The sequence below is a fragment of the Phalacrocorax aristotelis genome, chromosome 5 (assembly GCF_949628215.1).
Source record: "Phalacrocorax aristotelis chromosome 5, bGulAri2.1, whole genome shotgun sequence".
Classification (NCBI taxonomy): domain Eukaryota; kingdom Metazoa; phylum Chordata; class Aves; order Suliformes; family Phalacrocoracidae; genus Phalacrocorax; species Phalacrocorax aristotelis.
Genome location: NC_134280.1, coordinates 13939314 through 13954972, shown reverse-complemented (window position 1 = coordinate 13954972; position 15659 = coordinate 13939314). Strand labels below are relative to the sequence as shown.

General features: G+C 44.3%; 1 protein-coding gene across 1 annotated transcript in view; it reads right to left on the bottom strand.

Annotated features, from left to right (window-relative positions):
• TFCP2L1 (transcription factor CP2 like 1) overlaps positions 1–5842 on the bottom strand; it is a 38083-nt gene extending 32241 nt beyond the window's left edge. The window contains exons 1-2 of the mRNA XM_075093057.1: positions 5640–5842; positions 1140–1291 (exon numbers count right to left, since the gene is read on the bottom strand). Coding sequence (XP_074949158.1) covers positions 1140–1291; positions 5640–5701 — 214 coding nt within the window. The 5' untranslated portion in view covers positions 5702–5842. The remainder of the gene's footprint in view (positions 1–1139; positions 1292–5639) is intronic.
• Positions 5843–15659: the final 9817 nt, after the last annotated feature.

Sequence of the window (15659 nt, the reverse complement as noted above, 5' to 3'; positions counted from 1 at the left end):
TCCTGGAGTCTGCTGTATTTGGATGGATAAACTGGGAAGACAGTCACAAGTCTCAACAATCTTTTGATTGGCGAGACAGCACAGTGCCAGCTTATGTGACAGGAAACATCTGGCTCCTCGTTCAGAGCCTGCAACACATGGCTGATCTTCCGGGGGGGCTCCATGGATCTACCAGCTAGCAACACATCCAGCAGCCAGATGCACCCGAGGTCAGAGCTCTGGTTTGCAAACGTTGAGAGAAACATAGCCAGAGCAGCACCTGAGTGAGCTTCATGCTCAGTGCACAAAGCTTGAAGAGCTGGAGCAGTGTCCTGAAGCAGATCTCAGTAACAGGGCAGACAGCCTTCAGCTTGTTGCTAGGCTAATGCCCTTATTTACAACCTGGCAGAAAATAAGTGTAGTAAGTTTTAGTATAATCTGTGCCCAGAAAAGTTTGATCCTTCCAGGACCCACATGCAGGAGGTGCTGCAAAGCGACGGCCAAACTCCAACCACAGATGTGTCTGCACAAATTCTGCCAAAAGAGGGGGGTTGGAAGCCTGAAGAAACACACAGTGCTTGTTTAGCTAGGAGTAAAAGTTAGCCTATGAGGTCAGTTAGAGAGGGCCTTGTTGCACTGAACCCCAGCAACTTGTCAAGTTAGGGACTGAGCAGAGCCACATCACCCAGCCAGTAGGAGTCACATGGTCACACTCTGTCCAGACCACCCAGGAGCCCTTGGATACCTGCTCACTCATCCTCTGGCAATGCCCTCCCGCAGCACTTGGAGACTTGCAAGTTAAGAGCCCTTTCCAACCCAAAGTTTGCCCATCTGCTTAATTAATCTGGCCTTTTAAGACAAAGGTAGGAAGCTGTGGTTTCATTTGTCTGAGATTAAGCCAGTACCTGGCCACAGGGAACTGTGCTTGCTATAATGCTGCTTTAAGTCAACAGTTAGATCAATGATACTTCATTATTTTATATCAGTTGACAATCTGGTATACAAAAGTGAAAAATTAAATATTCCTTCATCGCCCTCCCCCTTTCCCTCTTTTTCCCACCCCACTGCCCTCCCAGAAAGGCACAAGTATAGGATTCAACCTCCCTCTCATTAATTGTTCCCAGGAAATACGCCCTCCTTCAGTGTAGTACAAACCTTACCTTGGTTGAGGTAGGTCAGGGTTTCTTCATGCAGTTTCACAGCAGGTGATGTGGCTGTGCAGAGGACGTACTGAAAGGGAGGCAGCTTGGCATCATTCTCAGGAGACAGCTGCGGTTCTTCCTGCTTAAAGATCGGCAGTGCAAGAACATCTCTGCAATATACAATTCATGCACATTTAGTTACAAAGAGTTCACGGAATATTCTCACCTCAATCTGCATTTGATTCACATGCTCTGATATAATGGAGATGGTCTCTGGAGAAACACCAAGTTATGACAGCTAAAAAAGAAAGAATTTGGCCTGTATCATGTAACAAGGGAACTTCTGCCTTTAGGATGTCAGCACTAGACAAAAGAGAATAGCATTAGCAAAATAGAATATTTCTGAGAATTAATTTATGTTTTTAAAACAAATCAAATTTACTTTTCAGTTAAGCAGTCTTTCTGATGAGAAAAAAGTTATCAAAAATAAATTCTTCATCCTTGTGGAAATACATTTGTTTAAGAGTTCTTAGGTTCTCAGGAAAAAGCCTTTCAGGGAGGAAAAAAATAAAAAATAATAAAAAAAGGACTTCATTTTGACAGCTGAATGTCAGGTTAGTAAAATATCTACAAGTAGCAACAAAGGATGAGGAGCATACACAGCTCTGGTGTAAAAAGGAGACATTCGGGTAAACAATGGCATGAACTGCTGGATTAATTGACTCATAACACCTCCTTGCACTCTAATAAACCTGGTTCCAAAGAATCCCATAGGTTCTTAAGAGAACATGGGTCTACCTTCATAAATACACACACAGGTACTCAGGAGCAGCTTCACTAGGACCTGTGCAGTCCCAGTTCTGGCTGATTTACAAAATGTTCATGCTGACCTGCCTGCTGATTTACAGTCAAACTGACCCAAACCCACACTAATCCCCAAGCAGAACAAGTATTAACAGGGCTGAGAGCACAACAGAACGATTAGCACAAAGTGAGATGTCAGGAATAAGCATCCTTATCTTGACATGTCTGATACTGAAGAGCCACATTAGCCTTTCCCATGGCACTAACACCTCTGATCATTGTGACCACCTACTTAAGACATTAATATCCTTTCAAATTAGGAGGATTATGTTGAACACAGACAGTTCAGAATAAGAAGGGATTATTTTTTCTTCTCCTCCATTTCCTACAGATGTGTGAAGACTTGATATTCACATTACAGAGGCTGCAGTTCTGCTCCTTTCAGACACCCCATCCACAAAAAGCTCTAAGAAAAACGCTTCAGGAACACGCCAGTGTATACAGGCATGCTTCTTGTGGAAAGACCATTAAGAATTTTTTCCTTGCCTGTTCTGTTAATGATCCACCCTGCATTCATTCATAGCACCCACAACCTTGAAGGCTGCCCAGGTCATCAGTTTCTAGCAAACTGCTGAAGTACCTGGTTCAAACACAGGTACTCCTATTTATGGCAAAATAAAGCCAGAGAGTAAGCTGTGTTATTTCAGATATACAGAGGAGAAAAGAAATGCCCATCTCTGTTTCCATTCTCTATTTCAACCCCATCCCCCCATATTATCACCAGCTCAAAGGTATCCAGCCCCATTTGCTTACTGGCATTACTGACATAATAACAGTTCTTGCCTAACTGCGGTCATAGAGAGGATTTTTTTTTTCGTTAGCGACGATGATTTTCTACAGTAATGAAGTGACAAAAATGACTACAGTAGATTTCTGAAATAGATAGCATTGCTACACACACACAGAGGATCTGATACTGCTCCACAGAGTCATCTCACTCACCCCTGATGCCAATGTTTGCTCTTAATGCGCTCATCTGCACAATGCTATTGGAATGCATGTTGCTTTACAGATGAGAACAGATCAAAAACTCTAAAGCCTGAAAGCTTCTGCAGTTCTGAAAAAAGAAAAACAGGGCACAGAATCTGTCCCAGGTTTCACAGTTAAGGGTGCGGAATTTCTACACCTACTCGGCTGACACAGTTGAGAAATTTAGGCAAAGGGAAGTTGAAAGTCAAATATCATGTTTCATATCAGGCTCTTAACACCCCTATGCTTGCTGAAACAGCTGCCTGATCATTGAAGACTAAGCATAGAAGGATCCATTATTTGGTTTCTGGAAAGCTTCACCATATTAAAGCATTGATGAAGCCACACAAGTTAATTACATTTTTATTCCTATAACATTTGAACCAATGGCCAGTAGTATCTGTGGCTTTAGATGAAGCTCTTCTAAAATATTTCTCTTTTAATAAAGTGTTTGGAACTTAGAAGGTTGTGAACAATAGATCAAGACTTAAAAGAATTTATTTTTCTATAAAGCTATATCTAGCTAAAGCTATATATCTATATACCTATAAACTATAGGGAAATAAGAAATCACAATATTTGTTCAGCTCTCTTCACTCAGGAGTTGCAAATCAAGTTTTGAAAAAAAAAAAAAGAAACAACAAACAGGCTTTACAACAGTTCCCATCCTTAAAAAAAAAGGAAATCCTTAAAACTCTGTCAAGTTTCACCTTTATGGTAAAGCTTTACAGTTCTGGTCTTAACCAAGGGTTAAGTCCAATTACCTGGGAAGAGAGAAAGTTATTTGAGATTGTTCAGCCATCTGGCTGAACAGAGAATGAAATACATACAGGGTTTCCATAAAAACGAATGAAGATTTACGAGGATTTTTCTGTAGTATTGTCTTGCTATAGCTACAAATATCACTGAGGTACAGCAGAATTTACACAGATGTCTCAGATGTGCACAAAGCCTTTGATTTCTGCTAAGTGTAATTGATACAAACTTTTCCTACAGCTACTTCAAGGACTGTACTATTTCCGCTTCCCCGAAGAGTCACTACAAGTGGGTATGGAGAGCATTCAGAAAGGCACAGCTCAGCAGAAGAATGCCCCTCTAGAAATGCATTTCTTGACACATTCCTATGGAGACTGAATTGGCCAGAATTAGAGGTCCTTACAAAAAAACGATGTGTTTATTCACAGTTGACCATCTCTGAAACACCTGAGGCCATTGCTGTCATAGAACTGGTTTTAGGGCTTTTAGCCCCAGATTAAAACCACTATGGTCAGTGGCAGATACTCACTAAAGCCGAAGTTTGTTCCTAGAACGCTAACAGGTTACCTTCATACTAGCTGCCTTCCTGCCAGATCAGGCAGCCTTTATCCTCCCAGCTAGCATTCAAGTCAACGTGTTTGCTGGCCAGTTCCAAGGAATTTGAATTGTGGGCTTGAGCCTGATCCCAATTTGGTGGCCTTATAGCACTCTGGTGCTACAAATCCATAGTGTTAACGAAGCAACCTGAGCACGGTAATTGCTCTCTAAGCAGAAACCGTACACACAAGTACCAACGCTGAGGCTCATCTGCTACGACCGTTCTCACTGTCCCCAACTAATGAGGCTTGCAAGCACAAAGGAAGAGAGAACAACACTTTTGCCACATGTAAGTTGCTAAAATAGACTTATTTATTTAATAAGACTTATGTAATAGACTTATTTAAATAAAGAAAGGGGGTGAAGCACCTTGTATGAGGAAACAGGGAAGCTGCCAGAAAGCAAGAATCTCACAGTACTGTATCATTTGATAATGGGAAATTACTATTCAGTCAAGAAAAAAAAAATCCTTTGCAAATACCCCGATAGGGAGCAGGAATAGTTAAGATTGCATGCCTCCTTGAAAGGGAAGTATTATCTGTGTCCGAAGTGCTTTGCCGGACAAACTCGATGTTCTCTCAAGAGTGGATATTTGGAGGTAGGCTCTTCGGCCATTGTCCACTACTGCAATTCAGCAAGATAACACTTTGGTAGAGCAGCAGCAATTGACACCAGCTGAGAGCTCAGCTTTACATATTAAAAAAATTCATAAGCACCCAGCAGAAAGGAAACTCCCAAAGTTGCCTGCTTTGTCGTCTTTTGGAGGGAGGAAATATGGGTTTGTGCTGCACATGTTACAGACTATTGTTTAGCAGCCCTTGTGCTTAAATTAGGCACATTTAATTAAACGCGACTGTGTGGAGGCAGGAAAAAGCTGGTTTAGACAAGTTCAGAAAGTGAAATTCCGAGCTTTTTACCCATCATCCCAGAAAGAAGAGAAAGAAATTCCATCTTGAGAAAACTGGATGCCCTCTCAGTTTGCCAACAGACATTTTCCAGAGGCTTTTGACAGCGCTTACAACTGTCGCGCCTTCTCCCTTTGAACTGCGCTACCTGAGCACCGGGGAGAGGGAAGCCGGCAAAAGCCATTAGGCAAAACTGCAGAGACTTGTCTAACTAGGCACTAAAAAGAAGGAGAAAAATAAAATTTTAAAAAAATCACCCACACTTCTCGGGGAGAGTTAATTTCTGGGCACAGCGGGCTCCCCAGGGCCGCAGCTCCACTGGCCTCCGGGCGGCTGTGGGGATTGAAAACCCCCTCCCGCCCCCCCACCCCCCCGGGCCGAGGCACCCCCGGGGCTTTCGGGCTGCCCGGGGCCGGCGGGGACTCACCGCAGGTAGCTGCCGGTCGAGTGCTGGTTGTAGTGCTCCGGCTGCGTGTGCCAAAACAGCATCTTGGGGGGCGGCGGGCGGGGAGGGAGGGGGCCGGCGCGGTACCTGGGGCTGGGGGAGGCCGGCGGGAGGGGGCCAGCCGGGCTGCCCACCCGAGGCGAGCCGGGCACGGCTGCGGCCAGCTGGAGCCGCGGCCGCGGCGGCTCCCGGCGCTTTTATGGCTCAGCCCCGGCGGCCGCGGGTTGGCCGGGCCGGGGCTCCGGAGCCGGCCCAGCCCCCGCCCCGCCCCGCCCCGCCCCGCCCCACCGCCAGCCCCGGCGCCCCGGGCACCCCCGGGCACCCCAGGGCACCCCAGGGCACCCCCGGGCCGGGGCAGCCCCGGGGCGGAGGCGGCGGGAGGCTGCCTGGTCCCGGGGCCGTGGGGGGAGCAGGGATGGAGGTACGCGGCGAAGCCCGCCGTGGGCAGCATGGGCGGCTTTGCACCCCCAGCGCGGCGCCCGCGCCCCCCGGCCGGGCGGCAACGCGGCTCCAGCGGGGGGCGTGGGGGAAGCCCCAGCTCCGGGCCGGCTCTGCTGGGGCTTGCCGTCTGTCCCCCAGACTGCCCGTGTTTTTTAAAAGCAATCCTCCTCACGTCGGGCCGCGGGGATGCCCCGGCGGCTCCGGCTGTCAGCAGTGAGGCTGAGCGCGAAATCACTGCTCAGGTTCCTCTGAAGTCTCCCTTTTGTTTTGTTTTTCAATTAAGGACAGCCGACAGTTTAACTCCGTGCTGTCTGTCTTGTAGGCTGGCCTGTGCTTCGTGTTAATGTGAACTTTACGTCAGGGGGGTATTTTCCAGGTGGGAGAGTGAAAGACAACGTAATTTACCAGAAGACCTGCAGGGACAAGAGGACGGTGTCAGGGACTAGCCTCACCCCTAATCCAGTAGCCACATGACAGCAGGTCCAAAACCCCTCTGTTTCTCCTAACTCAACCCCCTGCTCGTTACTGAGAAATCTTTACCATTTCAAATTGCAGATCCTGATCCTCACCTACAAGGTTGTTCATACCCATCGTTTTCTTAACCCCTCCACTCTCTGTGCTTCTTCCTGCCCCAGCAATCCTTCTCGTGTTTGATAGCTTGGGGAGGGGAGTAAAATGGTGGAGGGGGTTCCCTATTTGGGCCTATTGTCTATCCATCAGCAGAAATGGAAACAGACCCTTAATTACGCTGAGTCATTAAAAATCTTCCAGCTGGTTTTGCAGGAGAAGCCTTCCGACCTGCAATCTTCCTGGCCAAATTTCAGCTGAGAAGGCGGCAGTTTATATTTCACAGCCAGGACAGTGGCATTTCACTGTTGCATGAAATTTTATTATCCTGCTGTGATTATAGAATATCTATATTATCATAGCACCTATAGAGCATCATTAGATCAAGCCCTAGAGAGTCAGATGCAGTATAACTATAGGCACTGGCAGTTCATATCCTGTGTCATGAGGTGAAGAACAAGGTAACCTGAAGTGTAACTAAGTAGCTTCACAGAGGTGTCTTAAAATTTTTAAGATGCATTATTTATACCTATCAGTCTCAGTTAGTTTCAGACTAAGAAATAGCACAGATAAATGTGCCTTTAAGGCAGATTCTCTCTCCTCTGTTACTACACAGCTAGGCAAAGACCTGGTTCTTTCAAAGAAAAATGGCTGGAATTATCCTGTCACTTTTTTATACTCTTAAAAATATTTAGCTCTGCTCACACAACATCTGAGCAGCAGCTCAGCTGCTCAGGACTTGATTGAGCAAAGTCTATATATAGGTCTTGGACAGAGAAACAAGACAAAGTTTGCTGAGGTGTCCAAGGACTTCTCTAAACAGTAAATATCCTTCCACAGTTTGAGTATTTTGCTGCGCTGACTGGAGAAATATGTAGTCCAATGTAAGAGTAAATGACCACACCATACAAAACAAAGGATCCCATCAAGTCTGGCATGTCAATAGTTTCTTTATTACCTTCACAGAAAGTAAATAAGTTGGAGGGAAAGTGACTTTAAAATAATCCCATTTGTGTCCTCTCTGGCCTGTTGATGAATGTAGAAAATAAGGTGAGATCTGCTAATTAATCTTACAGAGACTCTGCCAGCAGCTCTGTGTTCTGAATCATCCTGCCCCTCCCATCCTTTTATCAGCCAAATCTGATGAAGAAAAAAAAAAAAAAAAAAAAAAAAAAAGAAAACCGATCTTTGCTCTTTGTCTACCTCTCCCAAAAGAAACCTCAGCCCGCTTCTGGTCTAGCTCCTGATCTTTCCCCAGCACAGAAGTTTGCATCACAGCATCAAATACCCTCTCCTGATCTTCAAAACCCACCACATCATACAGACTGGGTCCTCCTCTGTTCCCCACTAGGGCTTCCTCGATCACCCAGCATCTGCTCTTCCCCCTTTCCCTAACACAGGCCCTCAGTGAAGAAATCTTCTCCACCACAGCTTTCTTACCCAAACCTCCCTTTGCTCTCTTACTCCCTCTCAGATGAAAGTAAATTCTTTCCCTCTGTTGTGCTGATTACTGTTCGTCTCTCTTTTTAGATTCTTTTTCAGTCGCCCACGGTAAAATGCTTTGGTCATATGATTAAAAGGGATGGAGTGAATACGGTTTTTTATGGATTTTTATACTTGAAGGTAATGCTATGAAGTATTTTAAAAATAAGTATATTGTCCGGTGGACATGTGAGCCTAGACACAAAAGTACTGTGCCAGTGAGTTCAAGCTGGCATAAAGAAGAACAATATTTTTAAGCATGTAAGTCCTTTTGATTAAAAAAAAAAAAAACGCACACAAAAAAAAAGGCAAACACAAAACCTTCAGTTAAACTTTCAGTTTAAGATGTTATTGCCCCAGAAGTTTGTTCTGCTGCTTCACTGGTCATGACAGTCCCTTTAGCTAAACATTGAGTGGAAAACATGTGTGCCCTTCATCTGCTTTGCTGGAGAGTCAAGAAGTTTAGATCAGCTTCTTGGCACTTAGAGCAGTAGACTTTGCACTGAAGTGACTGAGATACAGACACATATTCTGTTCCCTTTCTCCTCTGTAAAAATGGTGTTTCCATTAGCCATGGGGCTGATGGGATGCGAGCATGGGAGCATTATAACACCACAGAGATGGCTAAGTAAAAGCCCAGGTCCGTAAAAGTAATTAAGCTCTTAACTCCCACCAAATTCAAAGGAAAAAGCATCTCTATACCTTTATGTTTCTACCACAAACATCTGAATTGCTTCTGAAAAGTCTAACAGGAGCTTCTACATCAGATAAGCAATTTTGTGTTCATGAAGCCCAAAAATAAACTTAGTTGAAGGATCAAGGTTGAGCATTATACTGGATTGAAGAGCTTCCAAAAGCTGCTGTTAGCTCATTATGTCATTAGTCAAGGTTATTCAGGGATTACTCCAACTCTCCCCTGAAGCATAGGCCATAGACTTGCAGCCTCTCTGGATGAACTGCAGGGATCTGAAATGAGCTGCAAAGACTTGGGAAGACTTACTGGGGATTGTCACCCAAGCACTGAATATGCTTTACGGAAAAAAATCAGCATGGTGCCTTTTGTGTCGTCTCTGGTGTATTTTAGCTCACAGGTTTCTGACGGCCTCTGACCTGGGGAGCCTTGGGGGGACTATATTGAAGTAGGCTCTGCAAGATAACCAAGAAAAGCGGCTGTACTGTGACTGGTTAATTTGCTGTGCCTTCCCTGGAAAACACTGAACGCACCAGAAACCAGAAAGGACTGAAAATCCAAGGTTGTAATCAACTGTGACGTTCTGAATGAAGAAAGTAAAAGGTTTTATTTAACCCTTATTGATCTAAAAGCTAGAAAATCATTGTTATGCCTTTGCCTGGGTTTGGGACGGCTTCCAGTGGCAAGTGCAGGCTCTGTTGGGTAGCCAGCCCACTGACACCTGAGGTCTCCCATTCCATCCTGTGAAGGTCCACTTTTCAGAGAGCAACCGGCCCAGATGGGTTCCCATCGGCCTCTACTGAACAGCACCTCGGGGCGTACCTGGTGGCCGCAGTTCGGGGCAATGCTTACCACCGGGAGTATGAATGTAGTCTTGGCATTACAATCCAGAAGGAGGACACTGAACTGGAAAAAATGAGAATGAATAAGGTCTTGAAAATGTGCCTTATAGTGAAAGAAACAAGGAGCTAAGTTTGGTTTTTTACTCAGAGGAAGATTAGCAGGTGACTCAAACATAGTCTATAAATACTCACATGGGAAATCAACATTTCATAACAAATGCTCCTAAACCTCACAGCAAAGGTACAAGAGCCAGGGAATAAACACTGCAAATTAATAAACCAAGTCAAAGAACAGACTGCACAATTTACCAAGGAAAGTAATAAACCACGAGTGCAACGTTCCCCAAGTTTGTGGTTAAAGCCCCCTTTCCCTATCCCCATTTCCTAGATGTAAATCAAGACTAAAATTTTCTCCTAAAAAAAAAAAATAATGAGAAATTAAACAGAAAGGAATTAGTTTAGGTCCTGTGGCCACTTTGACAGAGAAGAACGAAGGTGCTCACCAGGACCCTTTCTATTTTTACAATCTCCGATGTTGCCTTGCCAAAGGCTTCCAGATGCCTTCCTGCTACAGTCACCTCCCTGTTCTACCATTTGTGTCTAAGGCAATGTATCCCCTTCCACGGCATCCAAACTCCCAGCAATGCTGGTATGTCGTGATGTGCTGTCAACACAATGATCATGACACAATGAGAACCACATTAACTGAACTTAATAGCAAAACAAATATCAGGAAGAATACCACACAGACTGGCTTATTTATTTTCTTATTCAAGTCATTCATTAAAACCCTCACCCTCACTTATCAGAGGTTATCATCAAATTTCCAGCTGCCACTGAATTTCCAGGCACAACCAAGCACTGGTGAATCCATGAGGTCTCTTTGCCACAGAAATTAAGCCTTGTTTGCGAACTTTCCCCAAAGTCATATTAATCATTTTGACTGTCCTGATTTTATCAGCAGAATCAAATTTTTTTTTTTTCTTCCTTGTGAACATTTCTTTTAAAGTAATTTTGTTATGGAAACAAAAAATATTTACACAGTGAGGATGATCGATGATTGGATGACAAAATAAGCGCTTTTAAAATGCTCATTATACATCTGTTGGCATTGGCTTGCTCATTGTGAGCTACAGGCTGCAATTAGGGGGACCAGCACTCTTTCCAACGGAGCACACACAGTAGCTGTGTTTACATTGCTGCAAGAGAGGCCACTGGAGCTGCCAGCGCTAGTAGGAAAGCGGCACATGACTTTAAAAAAAAAACAACAACAACAACAACAACCACAACAATCTGTACTTTTTGCCCAGCAGCAAACACTGACTCTGCAAACAGCCAGTACACACCTCGGGGTTAGTTACAGTCCCTCTGCCTGAGGTCACTGCACGGATCCGGCTACGGCCGCGTGTGCTGCCTGCTCCTAGCAGCCTCAGTTGTCCTGGATGGACCGGCATAAATACATCACATCCTTGCACACACCAGGCCAGCAGAGCAAGGGGGACCATCACCGCCCAGTGCTCTGCGGGGAACAGCAGTGGGAGGTGAAGCATCATCACCTGGAGTCAAAAAGAGACCAGCTCTGCTTACGGTTCTGCTGTCTGAGGAAGGTTTGCTTCACAGCAAAAAAAAAATGTAGCCAGGACAAAAATATCTGTGATGGCTGCATGTATCCCACATCCGCCCACCAGTCTGGTTTGCCACCCTGCCCCAAACACTGTCAGCGCAACCGGGGAGTGGAAAAGGAGGGATGGAGCAGCCAGGGGCTAGGCTGCAGCAGGGACTGCTTAAACCAACTTTGCTCAAGAGGCAGGTGTGTGAAAACACAGAAAGAGGTGCCAGAAGATGTCTAGCCCGTAGATCCCACAGACCGAGGCTGAGTCCTCTCTCCTCATGAAAAGGGGAGTCTGAGAAGTTGGAACAAGAGGCAGAAGGCACTCTCTGAAGATTTGCAGATAACATCAAATTATGTGGGGCACTTGGCATGCTGAGCACCAGTGCTTCAATCCAGCAGGACCTTGGGAAACCTGAGGCCAACAGAAACCTCAAGAAGTTTAGCAGAGACATGTGAAGTACAGCATCGAGCTGGAATAACCCCATGTGCCAGTTCAGCCTGAGAACTAACTGGTTGAAAAGCAGCCCTACTGAGAAGGACACATAGGTTATCTTGAAAGCCAGCTTAAATAGGAAACAACAGTTCCCTCTCACCACAAATGAGGCAAAATACTCCTCGTAATGCAGGAGATCAAGGGAAGTTATCATCCCTTCTAGTTGGTGCTGGTGAGATTGCACCTGTTTGAGCCTCCAATTCAACAGGGATTTGGAGAAGATGGACAGGATCCAGCAGGTGAACTGCTAAAACACTCAGGGCCTGGGACAATTCTTCTGTGAGGACAGCTTGGGGGCATCAGGCTTGCTGAGTAATGATGATGAAGTTAGGACCTAACAGCAGCCCACAAGCTATGTAAAGGCAGATAAAAAGATGATGAAGCCAAATCCCTTTCATCAGTAGCAGTGATCAAAGCAATGCCCACAAGCTGTGACTTGGGGGTTAGATTGAACACTAGGAAAAACTTCACTAGAAGACTGGAACACCAGACAGGCTGTGGCATCTTCAGCCTTGGAGGTGTTCAAGGTTCAACCAGGCAGAGCCATGGTTGACTTAATCTAGTGTAGGCTCCAGCCCTGTTTTGAGGTGGAGGTTATATTAGAGACATCCAGAGGTCCCTTCCCACCAATGTTTCAACAAGCCTATGAAATCCATCTGCCAGGGATACTATGGTCCTGGCACAGGTTTTAGTGTACCATGCACTGCAGTCCTGTTCCTGCTCAAAGCAATGTCCAGGTCTCACCACACAGGTAATGCCCAAGCACACGTGGGATGTCCACAGCTTCCCATCTTCTGAAGAGACTTATGGTAAAAGGTCCATATGCTGCTCTACTGCATGTGCTCTCCTGCCCCGTTAAGGCTTCTAAGCAAAAACCATCTGAAAAGTGGTTATTTTTAACTCTGGAGGAAAGACATTATTATAATTTGGACCTGGCAAAGCAACAGTGACAAGCAGACGCATCCTCTCCAATGTAAACTCATCAAATGTGAAATGATTCCAGGATAATAATTAGACACAGTTGAGCATGTAGAAAGATCTGAAATGCTCCACCCCAGGGCATTTATCTGTTGTAGGACAGCATGAAGCATGAAGTACATTACAGAGCCTTTCATCTCCCCCTAAACACTTCAGAGACAGTTTAAATTCCTTGAAAGGAAAACATTTTAAGACCCTTTATGTACTCAAAATGCCTTTCAGTAGTCCCTCAGATAACTCTTTGTACCTTAGCAGAATCACAATTTACAGCTCACAAGACCACTAGTCCCTCAAAAATATTGACTTGTAAAAATTCAAAATATGAGAAAAAAATGAGCATTATTATTATAATACTTGGACTTTGCTTCAAAGCTCTCTTCCATCAAATGTGGTTTCTTCTCATAGAAATTCTCTAATTAGATGATTCACACAACAAATTCATAACAAAGAAGATAAACTGGAAAAGGGAGTGTTGTTTTCTTCTATTAGCTACATATAGTCTGAGTCTAACTATTCCCAACTGGTATATCCATACATAAAAGCACTTTTGCAATGAGAATAATTTGTACAATTATTCTAATAACACATTATTCCCTTAATTTTTATAAACCTAATTTAAGACTCTTTTTTAAATTGTGTTTGCACAGCAATTCCTAAGTCTAATAACAAAGCCTCCCAAGACCCCTGCAAGGTAAGGTGAGGTGAGGTGAGTAGAGCCTCATCCCTACTGACTAGTTACAAGTGCATTTATTTCCTCAATATTCCTTTCTTTCCTCAATATCCCAGATTTCCTACTTGTACAAGGTTTCACCTCTCGTCTCTGCAAGTCCTGTGGGGCAAGTTACTACATTTGTATTAACTTCATACAATGGCACATGGTGCGGATGCGCCTTAGTCGTGCAAATATCCTATCACCATTAGGTAACAAGCAGAGTTTTACCTTACAGGTGAGGAAACTAAAGGGAAAACCAATGCCCCATCACCAAGACAGTGACAGATCTGTGAATAAATCCCAGGACCATGAGTCCCTAGACTATATAGTCTGGCTCTCCTTAACAGCCATACAGTTAGACCAGGGAGAGGCCATCTCTTTCAAGGTGGGATTGTGAAGTCTGTGAATTCACTTTCTCGTTATGCCGACAGGGATAAACTTAAGAATTGTTTGACAAAAGCTAGTGGAGTAACACAAATGTGAAAGCCATGTAGGTGGAAGAGGATCAGACCCTTTATCTTTCTATAGCAGCAGTGGAGTACCTTGACCTATCTATGCAATAACCTTAGTGAGATCAATAGAAATTTGACAATTTTAGCTCATTCCCACACAGCCCAGGGCACCTGTACCTGCAGTGGTTTAAGACACCATTGTTTCCAAATTAGCACAAATTTCATATCTCTTTAATGCATGTATCACCTGACTGCTGAGGTAGCCCTGTGGCATTCATAAAGACTTCCCGGAGTGGGTTGGGATGGCAGTCAGACGGCATGAACCGTAATGAATATCCTCAGATAAGGCAATCCAAGTGACCAAAGTGAAAGTGTAGAACTGCTACGTCCTTACTCCCAAGCCAAGGCTTGCTGGTTTGTTTTCATAGTGAAATAACTAACCTCGCTGCAAAACCCTCCTGGGGACCATTGCTTTAACTTTTCTCATGATGTAGTCAGGCAAGGTCAGCAGCAGTTCAGCTGCATGGTATTCAGTACCACTAGCTATATCATGGCAAAACCTGCCTATTTCTTGTCTCCTTTAGGTTTGATTGCAGAACAGCTGTTGGGTTAGAGAGGCAACAGACACTGAGGTTGTAGCCAAGGCTTGGTGTCCCAAACAGAAACCACTGTCTTTGGTAGGATTTTATCTCAGGCTAGAAGCGCTCCCATATTTCATAGTAAGGACAAGCTTTAGACTTTCAGAGGATATTTTCCTTTGTTCTGCTTTAATCAGTCAGTGCCAATTAACCAACATCTAGTTTCAGCTCAAGGAAGAAACGACAGAAATAATTATGTCCTGAGACAGACATCCCATCAGCTTCTCCAAACCTATTAATGACCTCAGATAAATTGGCAATCAATTAACTGAGATTAAAAAGTCTAACACACAAACCATCTTCTTTACAACCCTCTTTATTCCCATCTCTAGAGCCAAGATGACACAAAATTACTACCCAACCTCTGCATATGTTCATATAAATGCAACATTACTCTGTTCATAAAACAGTTTTGCTGGTTCATCACAGGACATGGGTTCCTCTGACACCGAAACACAATGTGGACTTGTTCCAGGCTGCCCCATCCAGGGAACAGACTAAGATGCTCCTGATGTGTCTGTTTATAAAACATGAGCTAAACAACTGCATTATCACAGAAGAGTTATACCAGGAGTTATGTGCTATAGGTTCAAGTTGCCCATTGTAAAATAAATTTGCAGCCTTGAAGACAGGATATTCTACATGGATTAATGATGTGAAAAATACACATACTAGTGTGAAATAGGAGGATAAGGTTGTTGTAGCATTAAGCGTTTACAAGGTGTAGATCTGCCTTTCTTATTTGACTTATTGTAAACGTCTGTTTAGGATAGGACGCACAGTGTCCTAGACTCCCTGGATCATGCCAGTGAGATTCCACTGTCTGTAAACACTAGAGATGAATCAGATGAATCCTGCCAAACATCTGCTTTCATTTATCAAAACAAGTTTAAGAAACTTGATCATAGTTTATAAACATCTCTTGGGAGGGGACTTTTTGTAACACAAATAGAAGAGAGGCAATAACGCTGAATGGGAAGCTGACCCTGTCCAGCAGCATCCAGCTCATAACACCTGGTGCGAGCAGTAGCAATCACTGAGATTATTACATGATACAGCACCATTATTTTTATAATTAATAAATAGAATAAACC